General features: G+C 43.2%; 1 protein-coding gene across 3 annotated transcripts in view; it reads left to right on the plus strand.

Annotated features, from left to right (window-relative positions):
• Positions 1–22: 22 nt before the first annotated feature.
• RGS6 (regulator of G protein signaling 6) overlaps positions 23–17,318 on the plus strand; it is a 298,899-nt gene continuing 281,603 nt past the window's right edge. The window contains exons 1-2 of one of the 3 annotated variants that reach the window (XM_069784286.1): positions 23–273; positions 14,889–14,993. In XM_069784286.1, the coding sequence (XP_069640387.1) occupies positions 14,910–14,993 (84 nt within the window). In that variant the 5' untranslated portion in view covers positions 23–273; positions 14,889–14,909. Of the gene's footprint in view, positions 274–944; positions 1,342–14,888; positions 14,994–17,318 lie in introns of those variants that run through there. The other 2 variants (XM_069784288.1, XM_069784287.1) reach the window with 2 other exon arrangements.

Raw genomic sequence — 17,318 nt, forward strand, 5'->3', positions numbered from 1 at the left:
AAGGGGCCGCGGTCTGCCCGCCGTGCTCCGGCGGCGGCAGCGGCAGCAGCAGCAGCAGCAGCGTGGCCCTCGCCGCCGTCCCCGCCGCAGCCTGAGGGGCGCTGAGGAGAGCGAGCGAGCGAGCGATTTTTGGAAGAGGCGCGGAGAAGAGCCCCGGGGGGAAACCGGCGGCCCCGCCCGCAGGCTCACGCCATGGTGCGGGCCCCCCCCCGTCCCTGAGGAGAGGCGAAGCGGGGGGCGGCAGGGGACGGCGGCGGCGGCGCGGTTGCTAAGGTAATGGGAGTGGGCTGCACGCAGGGCTGGGGCAGGGGCTGCTCTCGTCGCCGTTCTTTTCATCCTTCTCCGCATTGGTTTGGCGGAGCGGTGGCCGCTCGGCTCTGCCCTCGCACAGGGCTGCCCGCCCCGGATAGCGGAGCCCCGGCCCGGCGGGAGGGGGCTGCCCGGGCGGCCCCGAGGCGGGGGGGGGGAGTTTGCTCCGAGTTGGCAGTAGCGGACAGGTGCCAGGCGGTGCGTGTGTAACGGGTGTGTGTGTGTGTGTACTGGCCCGCCTAGCTGGGCGGGCAGGGGGGGAGGCTGCGCCCCTTCCCGCGTCGTGCGGGGCCCCCCCCGTCCGCCCCGAGCGCACCGCGGCTGCGGTTCTCCCTCCCGCGGGGGCCCGGGTCGGCGGCGGCGCCTCGGCTCTGCCCAGGCGGTGCCGGGGGGGTGCCCTCTCCCCTCCAGGCTCGGCTGGGGTTCAGGGGGACGCGGCGTCCCAGCAGGTACCAGGGCAGCGCCCGGGGAGCCGGGGCTCTCGGTGGAGAGACACGACAAGTTGTGGTGCCCCCACACCGCAGAGCTTCTGGGGGGGAGGCCTCGGAGAAGGACGGGGGGGGAACACGACACAAGCGCTGGGGTACGGCTTGGAGGGGGAGCTGGTGCCCCGTGGGAAAACTGGGAAACTGTTTCTCTTCGGTAGCGTATGGCAATAATATACTTTCATCCGCCAACAAAGTGCGTTTGTACGAAGACAGATCGGTGTGTGAGAGTAAAGATGCCAGGCGCTCTCTTCCCAGAGCCTTAATCTCCTGTGACACTAAAAGCATCTTCCTAGTCACTAGCTGCGACGGCATAAATAGAGGAATAGGTTGCGGGGCCAGCAGGGAGCTTCAGGTATTTTTTTTCTGAGGAAGATGCAGATTTTTGTATAGATAACGGCACGCTGCCGCTTATACGGTGCAGACGCAGCAGCAGTCAGGGCTGCCGCTCCAAGAGGCTGACTACGCCTGTGGCTCTGATCTTGTTGTCCCGTCCACACCAGTGCCGCTCTCGCTGCCGGACGCGGCCCTCGCTGGGACAGCCTGGGTAAGTCGGGGCTTGCTTCAGCTGATCCGTGAGGGGCTTGCCAAATCGGTATCCCAGTTGTAGCCTGCGTGCTACAGAGCAGCATGACACTTCCCAACACTTCCCTGAAATTAAAGATTATGGATGTGCATGATTGCTCTTGATTGTTTTCTATTTGCTAACTGCCAGCGTGTAGGGATCAGAAAGCAGGAAAATTTGTCTTTGTTAAATAGAGATGTACTGTAAAACTTACCTTTGCGTTGGCACGTTACGCTGTGTATTGGTGGCTTCCCACCCCAAAGAAAGCTACATTTCATTTGTGTTTGTGTGTTTCTGTGGGAAGTGCTTTGGGAGCTGTGAGTGTGAAAAGCGCTTTGTAAAGGTATAGCGTTATTTGTAATTGCTCACTGAAGAACACAGTGAAAAGAGGTTAACTGTAGTTCAAAGCTTTGGGGATTTAAGGCATTTGATATCATTGTAAATATTCTCCAGGGTCAATCTGGGTTTATTCTGAAGCGGAAGGTTGTATATATTTGCTATCATCCATTTCTTTCTTTCTTTTTTTTTGAATGCCAGATTTATCCTGATCTTGCAGATTGGAAGAGCTAGCAATTGTTTGCTGTGCAGTTATGATCCGTAATACTTTCTCACCAGCTGACTGGGAACACTTTCACTGTACTTTCTTGTAAATCTGCTTTAAAAAGAGGTCAGACGTTGAAGAGCAGTTATTGACTTAGGGGTATATGGTTACAAGCACAGAATAATAGTGTTCATTGCTTGAATGCGTGTGTTAAATGCTGAAAAAACTGTTTAGACTCAACCAATATTGACTCTTTTAGATGAGCTGTTCCTTTTTCTAATGACCTGACTAATAGAATAATTAATGGCAAACATTCCAATTTCTTCCCTAACTGGCTACAAGTGTGGTGGAGTTCAGATAGCCCTTATTTTTTCCATTTTGAACTGTAGTAGTGATCAGAAGGAGAAATAGTTATTTGCTGCACATCTCCTACTGAGGTTTATAGTAATAGATATCTGAAGATTGCTGTTCACCTACCTGACTGATTTTTCTGGTTTCTTCTTACAACCCTTCTCTTCTAAGAAGGGGCATAATAAGAAGCTGCATATAGTCATTGTCAACACTGCTTGCCTTAATTTCTCTCTGATGGTCCCTGGGATGCAGATTGTGCAGATACCTGTTTTAAGCAATGACACCTAAAGATAAGAAGAAAAGGCGTGTCCTCTTAAAGCAGCAATTACCTCCTTGCTAACCACTTACAGGGTGTTTCAGTATCTAGGATGTAATTCTGGTGGAGCACACTGGTACGGCAGAGGTGAGCAGAGCACTGTTCATTCACGGGAGTAACTCTGCGTTGGTTAATGTTTCTGAGGCAGCTGGAGGAAAGCTGAGTGTATGGACTGGAAATGCTAGGATCTGTCGTCGTCCCTTCGAGCAGCCAAGAAGGGGAGAAAAGGAGAGAGCAGTCCTGTCCCAGCAGACTGCAGCAAACTAGCAGATGGCAGGGAAAGAAAAGAAGCTGCTGTATGTGGAGTAGCAGGAAGACAAAATAGCTGCAGTGTGTCATCTTAACATGGTACGTTAGGATGCTATGTTAGTGTGTGGTGAAACTGCTGAATCTTGCAGTGCCGTGGCTTAGGCTTCCTAATGGAAATACAAAGGTGTTGCGGGACGGTTGTTCTTCTTGCTGTCCTCAATAACAATATGAGTCTCCAGCTTTTCAAGAATGAGGGATAACTAACCTGGAGGCTCTGGCTGGAGATACCTTTGATATCTAAGTCAAACCCTGCAGTTGTAAAGTGGCAGCAGAATGAGGGCAAGCTGCTCTTACCACGCCCGATGCTGCAAGAGTGCATTTTTGCCCTTACGGTTTGTTGTTGCCTCATGTGTGCTCATCACCTAGAGCTTCAGTCACATTTCTGCAAGCACACCTAGGGTCTCTAAAGGGGAGACTGTATGAACAAACAGGTCCACTCCACCGAGCAGCGCTAGACTGTTTCAGGGTACAAATATTGCATGTAGTTATCAGAACTGAAATGCTCCTTGTTCTTCGTGGGACTCTTCTCAGCTTCTTCATGACTGCATTATTATCTATGTCAATTCATACCACAGTATTATAATTACAAAGAAAACCTGGGTACAATAAGAATATTATGTTGATGATTTGGAAGGGTGTTTCTTCTTGTCAGTCTTTGAACTGCTGTCACCAACGTGGCGTAAGACAGCACCGTGCCGTCTGAAGTATCAAATGAGATGTAAAGAGAGATACCGTGGCCCTGTGTTATTACTGAAGGTGTAGTAGTACTTTTAACCCTGAATGCTTGAGGCTCTGTCTGCATATGAGAGAAAAGCTGACCAGAGCTGTGCTGGCCAAGCACATTTCGGAAACACTCAGGTGCCTGTAGGTGGTGATGGACACCACCCTGGGTTTTTGGAAGCATCTGGATGAGTCGGTCGCTTGGTTCCAGTGGAGCTACACATCTGACTTCCTCAGGCTAGAGAATTCCTTGTTTGCATCTTTAAGCACTTATGTATAGTTGAACATCTGTCTTCATATTCTGAAGTAAATTATTATATTCCTACATTTTTAACTTCTTTCTGCAAATTTCTGCCTCCATTCTTTCATCTCTTAACTTTCTGTGTAGCTACTGTGAAAGCACTGCTTGCGTTGTGGTGGTGGATTTATGAGGGTTTAGGGGTGGCTAGAGAGCACACAGTCTGAAGTACTTTGAAAAATTTGGCGTATCTTTATACCCTTGAAAAGGTAATTATAGATGTATCATGGAGAGTGCTAAACTGTGTTTGATTACAATTTTCCTTTAGTGATATAGTGACTTTGAAAGTTTTTAAAGGATGATATTAATGTTAGTGAATCCACAGTGTTTTCTTAATCTATATAAATTTTACCATGAAAAGACTTTTCCATGATCTCAGTTACTGTTTCCAGCTGGAGTAATAGCATATTGTGGTGGCGGGAATGAGATAATTTCTGATGTTGTGCTTTATCTATGAAGAGGAGCAAGAAAGAGGAGCTAATTTGTGTTTTCCTCATTGGTTGTCAAGCTCTAGAAAGATTGTGGAGTCAAGAGAGATTGCTGCTACCCACTTGTGTTGCATCATATCTCATACTATTTTTTAACATCTCTGTAGCTGGTGGCAAAGAATGTGGAGAGAGAGAAAGAGAGGTAGATTAAAATTTCAGTAAGCAATAAGGTTCTGACATTTTGGGGTCCCAAGAGCTCTGCATTGTCATGCTGGAAACAGCTCTCTTCTTAGACTCGGGAGTAGCAGAATAAGGCACAGGTGCTGCACTGTGCCTACATGGGGGTGATGGGGACCATGAGGTAGTTAGGCAGTGAAGAGGAATTAGTGCTGTATTTTTGCCAGGAATCTTCAATTACACGTTACAAACATCATCCCAGTGGAAAGGGACAATATTTCATCTTTTTCACTGTGCTTATAGAACCTGGCATCAGTGGTGACAGGTTCACAGGGTAGTTGAAAGCCCCTCAGATTGATTACTACAGACCTACTATGTTATCGGGATGTGTGTTGAGCAAATGATAACTAATGGTTTGAAGGTCAGCGCTTATGTGTTCAATTTATTGCTCTGACATCCATTATGTGAATGTGGGAAGTCACTTAATTTAATTGTGATTTAGTTTATCATTTTGTAAAAGAAAATAATATTAGCCTCGGTCACAGATGAGCAACTAGTTTTAGATTATGCCTTCAGTAGAGTAGCAGCAGTCTGGCAGACACATATAAGCTCAGTTAAAGGAACTGTCTTTATAGGAGTGTTATGGTATAACAATAGTAGTAGTAAAGTATATTAGTAATGTATTTGTAATGTACATAGCATGTATTGGTATTTGTGTGTCCAGTTATGGCATTGTGGAGTTCAGGGTAGATGAACCACTGCTGTGGGAGCTAGCTAATTCAGCAGCAGCTTAGATGCTTTTTATATTGCAATTACTGAAGTGATTTGGACGAAAAGGCTGTGTGGTGTTGTGATAAACAGTAGGGCAGTGAAATCATAGCATATTGCATCATGTCCTTGAAGTACATAGAATGCAGCCAGTTGTGTTCATTTGCACCAGGGGTATTGTATGGTGCCACATCTTCAAAAGCACCTGGGCTTTTGGGTAGCAGATTTCCCATTTTATTTGATTGCAGGGTACTTGGAATTTTCCGTCCTCTTGAGAATGAACAAGCAGCAAGAACTCTCAGCACTTTGGGGTGTTTTAAATAAGATTGTGCAGTCACTGATCAATGCAGGGGTGGATTGGTTGTTATATCAACTTGCATTAGACTACTTGAAGGGAGCTTTATTTTAGCAAGCTCTGTTTGGAACAGGGAATTTTGGTGGAGTAATTCTGAATTTGGAATCTAACAGGTACTGGGGCCTATTTTTTTTTATTTTAATATTTTGATTTTCTTGTCAGCCTGTGTTAGAGCATCCATTAGTTTGTGCTTCTTCTCATTCAGTTTTCCCTTTGAATCAGTTTTTCTCGGTTGTTTTCACCCTATTGGATATAGTATAAAATAGAAAATGCAGTCAATCCCCCAGAAGTAGCTTACTGTAGTTGCAATTAGTATTTTCTATGGTGTATAAAGTACAAGGCACTTTCAGAGATGGTGTATTTGATGGACCAACTTCATAGACAGGATGCTTTTAGCACACCTGAACCGATCCAAGGAAGATGATTTTTCAAAGAAGAATTTATACTGGTGAAGGGATTAGAAGTCTACCCTCAAGCTTTGTATTATCAGTGCAGTTACTCATTTTCCACAGGGAATGAATCTGGCCAATAGGTTGGCATTGTTGCAAAACAACAAAATACAGCTTCAGCTCTCTCCTTTGCAACTGCTCCTTGCAGACTGATAGTACTTTATAAATACTGCAGTAGTTTGGGATCACCAATTCAGATTAAGTTCAAAGTTGGGCTATATCTATCTCTTTGCATTTCTAAATTTGTATAGCACTGACTCTTGTTTCAGTTAAATGTTCAGCATATATTTGCTGTTACATTCTCTGTAGCTATCCTTGGTAACGGCGTGTTGGCTCAGAGCCTTTCCAAAAGCCCTTGTCCTCACAGCAGTATTATTTTATTGGAAGGTAGACTGATTACAGGTGGATACTGCATTTTGTTCTGAATTCTTTGGAAGAAGGATGGATGTACTGGAGGCAGTTTCTTCCTGGGTATTACATCATTGTGGTCCATTAAAAGTAAATTTGGTATGCAAGTGCCCATTTTAACAATTGATTTCATAAAGGGAAAAATTTGCCTTGTTAATAAGCAATTCATGTGTCAATATTCTCTACCACCCATCCCCATTCCATTTTTCCTTTTGGTTGTCTTGCTCTCCTTGTTTATCTGTCAGATAATAGATTGAAAACTCTGAAAGTGGGAAAGGTCTTCCTTTTAAGTCTGCAATGCTTCCAGCACATCTTGGGTGGACAGACCAGAAAACAGGTAGTGTGTATTTCTCTATTAAAAAAAAAAAAAAAAAAAAAAGAGAGAATGCCTCTAATTAGGCATCAGGGAACTCAAGACCTAGTCAGTGTCAGATGCTAAGAAAGTTACTTTATCTTGTCTTCCACCCCTAGGTTTCCTGGATGTAACATCCATTTGCAGACAGTATTTTCAGCATTCTAAAATAGCTACAAATATCTGCGGATTTAGAAATCTATAGAATCAAAATGGGGTGTGGCTCCCTGGGAAAAGGGGAGGAAAGTAATCAACTTCCATGGTTTATCAAGAAGCAGCCTGATCATCTGCCAGGTGGCTGAGACAGGTCACCCGTGGCTAACATGACTGGAACAACTGGAACTGTCCATCCTTGACGTCATCTGTTACATAGTTATGTGACAGGGTTAGTATTAACACAGTTGTCACAGATGGAGAGAAAATTGCTCAAGCCCACAGAGAGCACCCTTTCTGGGGGGTGGTACAAGGCCTTGGTGATCCCTGGTTAGCAATGTTCTACTTAGACCACCACACCATGAATATTTACTTGTTTTATTAAAGGACGTATGTAATTGGGAACAGCAAGCGATTGGAGACGAGTACCTGCAGAAACTAGCTGCTCACATTAGATTACGCAGTGAGTTTAAACTTCTAGACTGTGTCTATCTGCAGGAAGCCAAGTGGGGTCATCCATGCTGACTCTTGGGAGCAAGTGGTGATGGGGGAGAGCTGTGTTCCCAGACCTATGTCCACACACTGGTTTGGTGATCTACAAAAGAGAACCTGGGAGCAAACTAGCAATTAAGCAGTGTGGGTGATCAGGAGCCTAGAGCTTGCTCCCTGCCCTAGTACTGTGCGGAAGTGTAGACATACCTGTAGGATATTTTGAGGCCAGTTTTTCACAGGAGGCGCTTAATTACATGTATGGAAGGGGACTGCACCTTTAGGAAATGTCTGTAAGAGTAGCAGAACTTGGAAATCCCAGTCTTCATCAGCATCCCAGTTTCCCTAAAGAGAAGAAAAAGGGAGAGTCCCAGAGTTGGGTCCTTTCTTCCTGCTCTGGGAGGGTGAGGCAGAAGAGTCTCTGCTGTTTCCATGCCTTGATGTGCGCCTGTCTTTCGTCCTGCTGGTTGCAGAGCGAGAGAGGTGTTGAGCTCCAGTAATTCAGCACGGGGCTCCCTGTGAGCTGGTACCTCAGAAAGAGGAGGAATGGGGTCGTTTAGAATCCATTAATTCTCCCAGTATAAACAAAACTGCTTTCTCACAAACAAAGAGGAATTCATTTGGCAAAAATCTGAACATTAAGTGCAGTTGCTGGAAGTGTTTATACTTTGTTCTTTAAAAAAGGCAACAGAGTGAATATTTTTGATAGTACTGCAGTCCTCAGCACTTGCAAGGAGAGGCAGAAGGTCTGGGATGATCTTCCACTGGGAAAGTATTTTCAGAGTAACTTCAGTTACACTTTGATGTCCAAAACGGTCATCGGAAGGGTTTTTAGACGCTTTGGGAGCTGGACTTCACTGATCAAAAGCAGGCTGCTGCTCCTCCACGCAGGGCAGCAGTGCCACGGTATCCGGAGTGGTACGAGGCCCTTCGGTCTGTCAGTGCTGGCTGTGGCGTGGCTCCCTGCCTGGGGATGCCCAGCCCCTCTTTCACTAGCCCTTACGTCCTCCTCGTCTGGTTCGGGAGAGGAACATGGTTGCAGAGTCTTGTTCCGCCGAGTGCGGTGGTCAGCAGTGCCATGTGTAACACCAGCATTGCCCCCTCCTCACCAGTAAGGGTACTGGAGGAGATGGTGGAGTTTTGATCTCAGCTCCAGTCTTCCTGGGTGTTGCCTGATTCACGTGGACGTTGTGTCAGTTCGTCTTTGGAAAGTTATTTCACTGGTCATGCAGGTTTACTTCTGAAGGAAGAGTAGAGGTGAATTGTGCAGTGCTATGACTGAGCTATACCAGTTAAAAGCAGAGTATGGTCCAAGCTGGATCTGGGGATGCTCTGGTTGATATATTCGCCTTGGTAAGTGGGATGACTTCTACAATAACACTGTATGTTGTCCTCTAGTATACACACCTTACTTGTCATGCCCAAGTCCTAGTTTAATGAAGTAATAGTTAACCAGGACAGGAACATGAAAGTAAGTTTCTTTCTTGCCAGTGCAATTCTGGAGAGACTTTTGTAATGGATATGAAACGTCAACTTAATATTAATGGGGACTAATTGAATTCAGAGTAACTGATTTTTATTTTTTTTTCCCTGTCTCTTCCCTCCTGTCACCTTAATAACATGATCTATTCGATCTAAATATTCTAGCAGACCAGGTAGGGATTTTTTTCTATTAGGTGATTATCAGTTCAGCAAGGCACGTGGTTATATGATTTCTCAGGCACGTGAGAAGGCATGTAGTCTAGATGTATTTCACTAATTAGAAAAAAATTAACTAGGTATTAATGACATGAAATTATATTTTACTCTATGATTGTGTGCTAAAGCTCTAAATCTCTCATGATTTGACTTTAGCACTACATGTCAAATATAAGCTGCCCTTGAAATATATTAATTACATAGCATAAAGGTAATTTCCACTTACTGTCACCTAAAATTGTATTTCAGCTGAGTGGGGCTGATAGATATCTACATGGGGATTCATGTAGTAGATTCTGTTTTCTGGGATTAAATTTTTGCTTATTACAACAAACTATCTCATTTTATCTCAGATATGCAAGAAATGTTTTGCACTGTGAATTTTGCTTATTAAGTTGACAACTTATTTATTAAAATGCAGGATAAGAGTTCAAATATGACCTTGTATTGGGTTGTTAAATCCAGGTGATGTTTTCAAGAAATAGTTTGTTTTGCAGAATTTCTTCTAACTTTGTACTTCTTTCTTTCCCTATTACCTATAAAACCCAGAGTCTATAAGGACTCTTAGATTGGGGTAATTTCTATGAAGCTCATGGGGTTTTGTGCCTATAACAGTTTTCTTACAGCAGTCTTGTTTACAATAGTCTTTACTTACAGTAATCAAGGTATTTGAGAACACTGAGGATCTCGTTGAATTTACCTGTACACCGAGATTAACTACTTACAGTATTTATGGACAAAAATGTAAAGGTTATTGTCTTTGAAATTTTATTATTAAACTTCTGTATCAAACTGTGAAGAGGTGAGCTGTGGAAAAAAAATTGGTTTTCTTGAGTTTTGGAGCATTTTTTTAATTGGTTATTCCAATTTGAAGGAGTTCACTGATCCTTTTGTAACGTACAGGAGCCATATCTCTTTGCAGCTTCTGGGTTTTGGGAGAGTTTGAGGAGCCTGATCAGATAAGAGAGAGATAAAACTTTTACCATGATTCAGTGCATTTTGTTAGCGGCTGCCTATCTAGTCCAGTGTGGTTATGTTTCTCAGGAAAAAGCAGAACTGTTCTATAATAAAAAATAAAATATAAAAAGGAAAAAAAATCAACGAGAGGCAAATGCATCTTCTCTTTTTAGCATATTTTTGGGAGTATTTTTTTAAAGGCTTAATAGGCCATCTTATCTATAAACAAGAACTTGAAGACTGCTGATTTGCTCCTTGTGTGTGGCAGAGTGAGAGAACAGTGCAAATGGTTTCAATTTTTATCACTTTTGCTGCTGAGGAGTCTGGGTTACTGCAAGCATGGCTATTGTCAGAAAAACAGCTGTGGGAAAACAGCATCTTTTGAACCTGAAAGTTGGAATTGAGGGACCGTTTGGTTTTTGAAGATATGCATTTGGATTTAGATTGCTGGTGTGTGAATGCAGTCTGGTATGAGTTAGCCACTGGTAAAGTAGTAAACTGCCTGTAGTAGTAAGGAGCTGACAGTACTCTTCAGGTAGTAACTGCTGGGGCTCTTAACTGGAGGCTGTGCATGAGTACTTTTAATTTTTTTAAAACCTAAATAAAATGTTTGTTTTCACCCTTCTCAGCCCTGTGTAGCTAAAATGTCTGTATAAGGCCAAGCTGGATTCTTTTCTGGCTGATGCATTGCAAACGTGCTTACAGAAAGGTTCAGAGAGCAGACTCTGTGTTTAACCTGTGTAGTGACGTAGGGTTGACTTTCTGCTTGCATCTTGAGTAGACTGAGCTGGTAGTGAGGAACAAAATTGTGTAGAAAGAATACATTTCAATAGGATCCCTTGAAAAATTAGTCCTGCAATTCTTTCATGCCAGGCTATGGGGTTTTGTTGGTTTGTTTTTTAACAGAGGACTATGCAAGTCAGATGTGGACTTTCACACACAATTATTTTAATTGAAGGGTTGCAAATGCAGCACCTTAACATAGTAGTAGGGTAAAAAACCTGTACTTTGAACGTGAGCAGTCTCACTCGTATTTGCAGCAGGTAGCCTGCGTCGCTGGAGCCGTGTCTCTGGGCTCTCTGCCCTTCTCGCTGGTGGTCTGTCCCCCAGGCAGAGACGAAGCGGTGCTCCCTTGGGGCTATGCCGATTTTGCTCCTCTGTCAGAGGTGTTGCTGCTATGTAGCCAGTGGTTTGTCTGTGTTCATTGCGTGTTAAGTCAGTGCCGCAATCCTCAGGCTAGTGAGAACGCCCTGTTTGTGAATTGGCTTGAAACCAGGCTTTAGCATGTCAGGAGTGCAGGGAAGCAGTCCTACATCGCTGGGTGCTGAGCTCCGCTCAAGTCCCATATGTTAAAAAGGAGAGGTGTAACGGGATCCATGGGGACCCAGCATTGCCCTGCTTTCACCTTGAAGAGCCAAGAGCATGCCCATGTCGTATCACTGTCTTATTTTCCCTGTAGTCTTTTTTTGCCTCTAGAATAAGAATACCATCTAAGAAAGGATTTTGTGTTTTTAAAAAAAAAAAGCAGTCTAAAAGAAAGAGAATAAACTTGGGCGATGGTCAGAGCCTTGACAATTCCTCAAGGGCCCTGGGGGACACCTGGTCCAGGGCCCCCACTAAGGATCATCCCTGCACCAGCAGTGCCCAGGCTGCTTCGAGGGGATGCCCGCTCTTGTCTCTGCTCCGGGGTGCACCTCAGTCCTACCTTGTCACCTTGTCTCAAGCCTTGTCCCCTGCGACATCCATCCTGCTGTCACTCCTGCAAAGGTGGCCCTGCTCCTGACTGAAACCCAGCAGGAGATGCTGGGCACCAGTCGGAAGCACTTTTGCAAATTTCTGTCTTCCAACAACAGGTTGGTTTGTATCGATTAACTTTCGTAGATCTTCAGAGGCAGTTGGTGGCTCCCTCGATGTCACAGTGAACAGCGTGACAGCCACTACTGCATATTGTGCAAGATGTTTTTGTCTTGTTGCACCGGAGTAGACGAAAAGCTTCAAGATGTGCTATGGCGGAGAATCCTGAAGTATCAGAAAAGATCAAGTGAGCTGACAGTATAACAAGAACAACAGAATTTGTAAATGTGGATGTCGTGGTTTAACCCCAGCCAGCAACTAAGCACCACGCAGCCGCTCACTCACTCCCCCCCATCCAGTGGGATGGGGGAGAAAATCGGGAAAAGAAGTAAAACTCCTGGGTTGAGATAAGAACAGTTTCATAGAACAGAAAAGAAGAAACTAATAATGATAATGATAACACTAATAAAATGACAACCGTAGTAATAAAAGGATTGAAATGTACAAATGATGCGCAGGGCAATTGCTCACCACCCGCCGACCGACACCCAGCCAGTCCCCGAGCGGCGAATCCTAAACTAGATGGGACATCCCATGGTATGGAATACACTGTTGGCCAGTTTGGGTCAGGTGCCCTGGCTGGGCATGAGAAGCTGAAAAATCCTTGACTATAGTCTAAACACTACTGAGCAACAACTGAAAACATCAGTGTTATCAACATTCTTCACATACTGAACTCAAAACACAGCACTGGACCAGCTACTAGGAACACCGTTAACTCTATCCCAGCTGAAACCAGGACAGTGGACGTTCAAAGTGAATAATGCAATGAGTGAAGCACAGCTAAGTAATGCTGCAGAAGGCTTTTGGATTAGAAATTGGAAATTTCTTTAAAGGAGCATTGCTCAATTAAAAGTTAATTGCAATTGTTTTTTTTAAAGTATGCATATGTAATCTCAGATATAATTAAGTGATGAATGTGGTCTTGATATACTGCAGGTGGAGCTGAAACTTGGGTGACTTGACATACACTTTCAATTCAGCTTTGTAATTGTCTTCAGAAAGATACGTAAAATCTCTGCCTAGTTCTTGCTGTGTTCAATTGAGTGATGATACCTAGAGCCTAATTCTTCAGTGCCTTGAAATCATGACTAAAGTGCTGCGAAAATGCACATTAGCGTAAATCATTTGAAGTGCTATAATTTTAAAATGCTTTACCCTTCACCATTTGTGCTGTTTAATTTTTTTTTGAGTCTAATAATTTTGCTTGGAGAATTTATTCCATTTCCATTTTAGCTCATGACCTGGCACAACAGTGCAGTGTTTGGGCTTCTAGGAAGACATGAGAGTTTAGTAAGAGTTAAAATACATTTATGTCCTTTAAATATAAAATAGTGTCTAAATTGGTCTGAACGTGCCTTTGAAAGGTGATACGTATATTGTTTAATTTGAGTTAGAACTGTATTACTGAGCTTCAAAATTGGGACGTGCATCTACAGATGCATTTGTGCCCACAGTCGTGCGTGTGCATGCATACTTTATAAAATAAAGAAATGAAGGAATCTGGATTGATGTAGATTATTTAACCCTGGTCTCTATTACCTCTTGCTTAAGGGGCTACCTCAGCTGCTTCTGGCTCCAGTGGAGGATGCCTTGTTACAGCAATAGCTTTTTCACTACTGAGTCAGGACAGAGCTGGGATGTGGGCTGAGGTTGTCCAATTCTGGCACTTGTCCTTGGGAGCTGGTAACTGACAGCTAGAATGGCTTGGGGCTGTGTTATACATATAATTGTATGCTATGCATGTATATTATATGCTGGGCCACTTTGTTGCCTGTGGGAATGTGAAAAATGGGTAGAGAAAGGACTAGGAAAGTATCTCCTTCCTTAAATAAGGGAGACAGTTTAGTGGTGAACTGTGGTTTAGAAATGAATGTGTAGATTATGCATGTGTGAACATACAAACTTTTTTGTCTCAGTTTTTAATAAAATACATTGAGATGGGAAACTTCAGTACTTTCAACGTTAAAGAAATTGAGTTTGTCAAACAACTTTAATGTCAGCGTCTATAGAGGCAATGTTACTTCTTAGGCTAAGAAAGGTCACCACATGGCTCTACAGCAGCATTTAATTTAAGATGTAACTTGTCAAACCTGCTGGTAGAAGAAAAATTTAAAATGTAGCATTTGAGTTAGAATTTAAAGTGCCCTTTTTTTTTTTTTTTACTTGGTGTTTTTGCCTCGAGCCTGGCACGACTTGGAGGAGATAAGGCAGCTCTTCTGTTCTTCTAGAAGATAGTTGAGGTTAAGGATCATTATGCGTGGTTGTTTGCCTGTGCCCTGCTGCCTCTTCCTGGCCGTATCACGAGAAGAGGTGAGGGAAGCTGCTTACTCTGAGCGAGCAGCTATGCCTCCCCAGTTCCCAGCTGCTGCCCCGGGGTTGGGGAGAGCCGGAGGCAGCTCCGAGCGTCCGCAGGCGACAACCGTCAGTGTGCCTGACAACCGGCTGCTGCACCTACCGGTTCCAGCGGGGCGTCACTCTGTCTCGTGGCAAGCTTTTATCCTCCTTGGCTTTTTGTTTGCGCGTGCCTCAGACGCTCCTAGAAAAGTCTAAGCCGTTTGTGCTTTATAGCAAGGAAAGGAAGCGTGTGAAGTATTAATTGGTCTTTTATCGAACGGGGGCTTATGGTGAAAGATCAGAACTGGGGAAGAAATGTGTGTGTGATGACCCAAACCACAGCTGTATGTGGCTTGGCGGCCCTCGCTCTTGGGGCGCTGTGCTTTAGACAAATCAGTTCAAAGCATTTAACTGTCTGACACGGTGTGATAAAATCCTGCACTGGGTGAAGTCTGGAGCATGGTTCCCTCTGTATCATCCTCATCTGTCTGCCTTGTAGGTAGTCGCGTGTCCTTGCCGTGCTCCCCTGCAGCCTGGAGTGACGCTGACTTTTGCTCCTGTCCTTGCAGTCTGAACGACGAGAGGCAAACATGGCCCAAGCGCCTGCTGATCCAAGTAATGTGGAAACCGCTGACCCAGAGGAGAGTTCTCCAAATATGATAGTCTACAGAAAGGTAAGGATTTGGGGCTGTTCGCAAAAGTCTCTTCTTATGTGGTTGGCTTGTAAAAGGATCCCGTGCCCCTTTTGAAGTCAAAGACATGTTTCAGGCTGCTTGGATGCATAGCTGAAATAGTTTTCAAGAAAGTAGGTATTTAAAACTATAGCATTTGAGAGCTTGGAAGACTTATCTGTCCAGTGGAAGCATTTATAAGCTTGTTATTATAAAATATTTGATGACAACTTGAAACTTGTAACTTCTTTTGAATAGTTGTGATGTGACTTTAGCTAATTGTTCAAGTTTACTAAGTAGCTAAAATAATTGTACATACCTTCCAAGTTTTATCACACTAAGCATAAAGCAGCTGGCATACAACAATCTTTTAGTACATTTTCTTCTATTTTCATATTGTGTTTTTTGTTGCATAATTTACGGTTTGAATCTTTGCAGGTAGCTATTGCTTCCCATTGCATTGCTTAGATTAAAAAAGAGAAACCTCTCAAGTGCTACTGAAAAATGAATTAGACGACGGTAAAATAACAGCAATGCGTGATGTCAAAGAACATTCTTTCACCATGATAAAAATGTCCTATTCTGAAGTACTTTGGAGGTAGTATAATAGATGAAGGAAAGCAATCTATTGACCCATTTGCTAAGGCATTGTTTTACTCTGGGGTAGGTGTATCTGTTATCTATGAAACTGAGTCTTTTTGTAATTTAATGAAATCATGTAAATACATTTTATTTAGCCTGCAGAATATTTCTTATGTAGCATGCGAAAGTGCTGTATGGTTCTGACAAAACCAAAATTTCTTGCATGGCTCAAATAAGCTGCCATTCTGTTAACTGGAGAGCTACAACTCTAGCTCAAATCAAGTTTCCTTGTGTAGTACAATCCTGGGTAAAATTCGTATTTTCACTCATTTTTACCCCTTACACAATAGCTATAACTAAAATGTGTTGGGTGTACATGGTACTGTTTTCTACTTGCATGAGTGCAATCTCGATGACTTTCATAGGCTGAGAAAATAATTTAGGTTTCTTACAGAGCATAAGTTGTTTAAAGTGTTACTTTTTGATAACCGTAATTCTGATTTAGTTGTTGCATATTTGGTTTGGAATCTGGAATTGTTAACATGAGAAAATTTTCTGGGTAATGTGTAGGCTTGTTTGTTTTGAATGTGTTATGAACACACTTCAGCTGCTAATTTGGAAGTAGTACTAGTCAGTTAGCCAGATTATCTTTTTAGAACCTGTTTGCTGAGAGGTCCAACACCCCAGCAGGTTGAGGCAGATACAGGATATGAAAGAAGTTTCTGGTTGCGTGATCTAGAATTAGGGCATTAAATCTGCAACTCTGCAGAGAATTCACTTACCTATTCTTGAAAACATGATGTTTTATTTGAATGTGCCTCACTTTCTATTCATCTCATGGCATTTCTACTTAAGGACTTCTCCATTTCTTTGCCTTTTAGTGTTTCATTATTGTCACTGTAGAATAAGCCTTGCAGGTTCTGCGGTATCAACGGTGAACGTACTCATACCATTTGATTCATTTCTCCTTACTGCTGTTCCACAGATGTCAGTATTATCAGCCCTTCATAATACAGTCATCTGTCAAAATACATAGTTATCTTTTAGAATAATATGCCCCATGCATTGTTCAGTAATACTGTATTGTCAATATTAAGCTAACACGTCTGTCGGCTTTTTTTGTTGAGTTTTTTTGTTGCTTTTATGAATAGGGTTAATATTACCTATTCTTCAAAGTTAATTTCCATTGGTGATTGACTTTCTAAATCTAATTTACTGTTTGATATTAGTTATATGTATTGCACATCAATTATATGTTCCTTAGTGTTGAGAAATCTTATGCAAAATCTGAGACAAGACTTTTATTTTCTTGATTATCTCTCCTCTCTCCAAATGAGTGTTTAGCTCTTCATCTCTCATTTCCTTTCAAATGGCTTGATTGCCAGTAATGAATGAGAAAAACACTGCACTGGACTCTCTGAAATACAGAACACAATCTGCCAGCATACAGTACAGTTCAGGGTTGGTGTTGTGTCACAGTAAATGAGAAGGTTTGCTTCTCACAGCAGGGATCCTGAGATGCAATTGTTGATCTCCCTAAGGAAGAAGAAATAAGGGTGGGCCTCAATAATTGGACTACAGTAATTCCTGCTATGTCAATTAATTTGTTGCTTGTCATAACTGTTGCGTTTGTGGGTTTTGAGGGAGGAAAGCCCTACAAGTACAACCCCAAATTGTTCATGCTTTCTTTACTGAGACTTACTGAGGTCTATTTAAAGTTCATAATCCAAGAGGGTGGCTGTGGTA

Source organism: Haliaeetus albicilla, chromosome 5 (genome assembly GCF_947461875.1).
Source record: "Haliaeetus albicilla chromosome 5, bHalAlb1.1, whole genome shotgun sequence".
NCBI lineage: Eukaryota > Metazoa > Chordata > Aves > Accipitriformes > Accipitridae > Haliaeetus > Haliaeetus albicilla.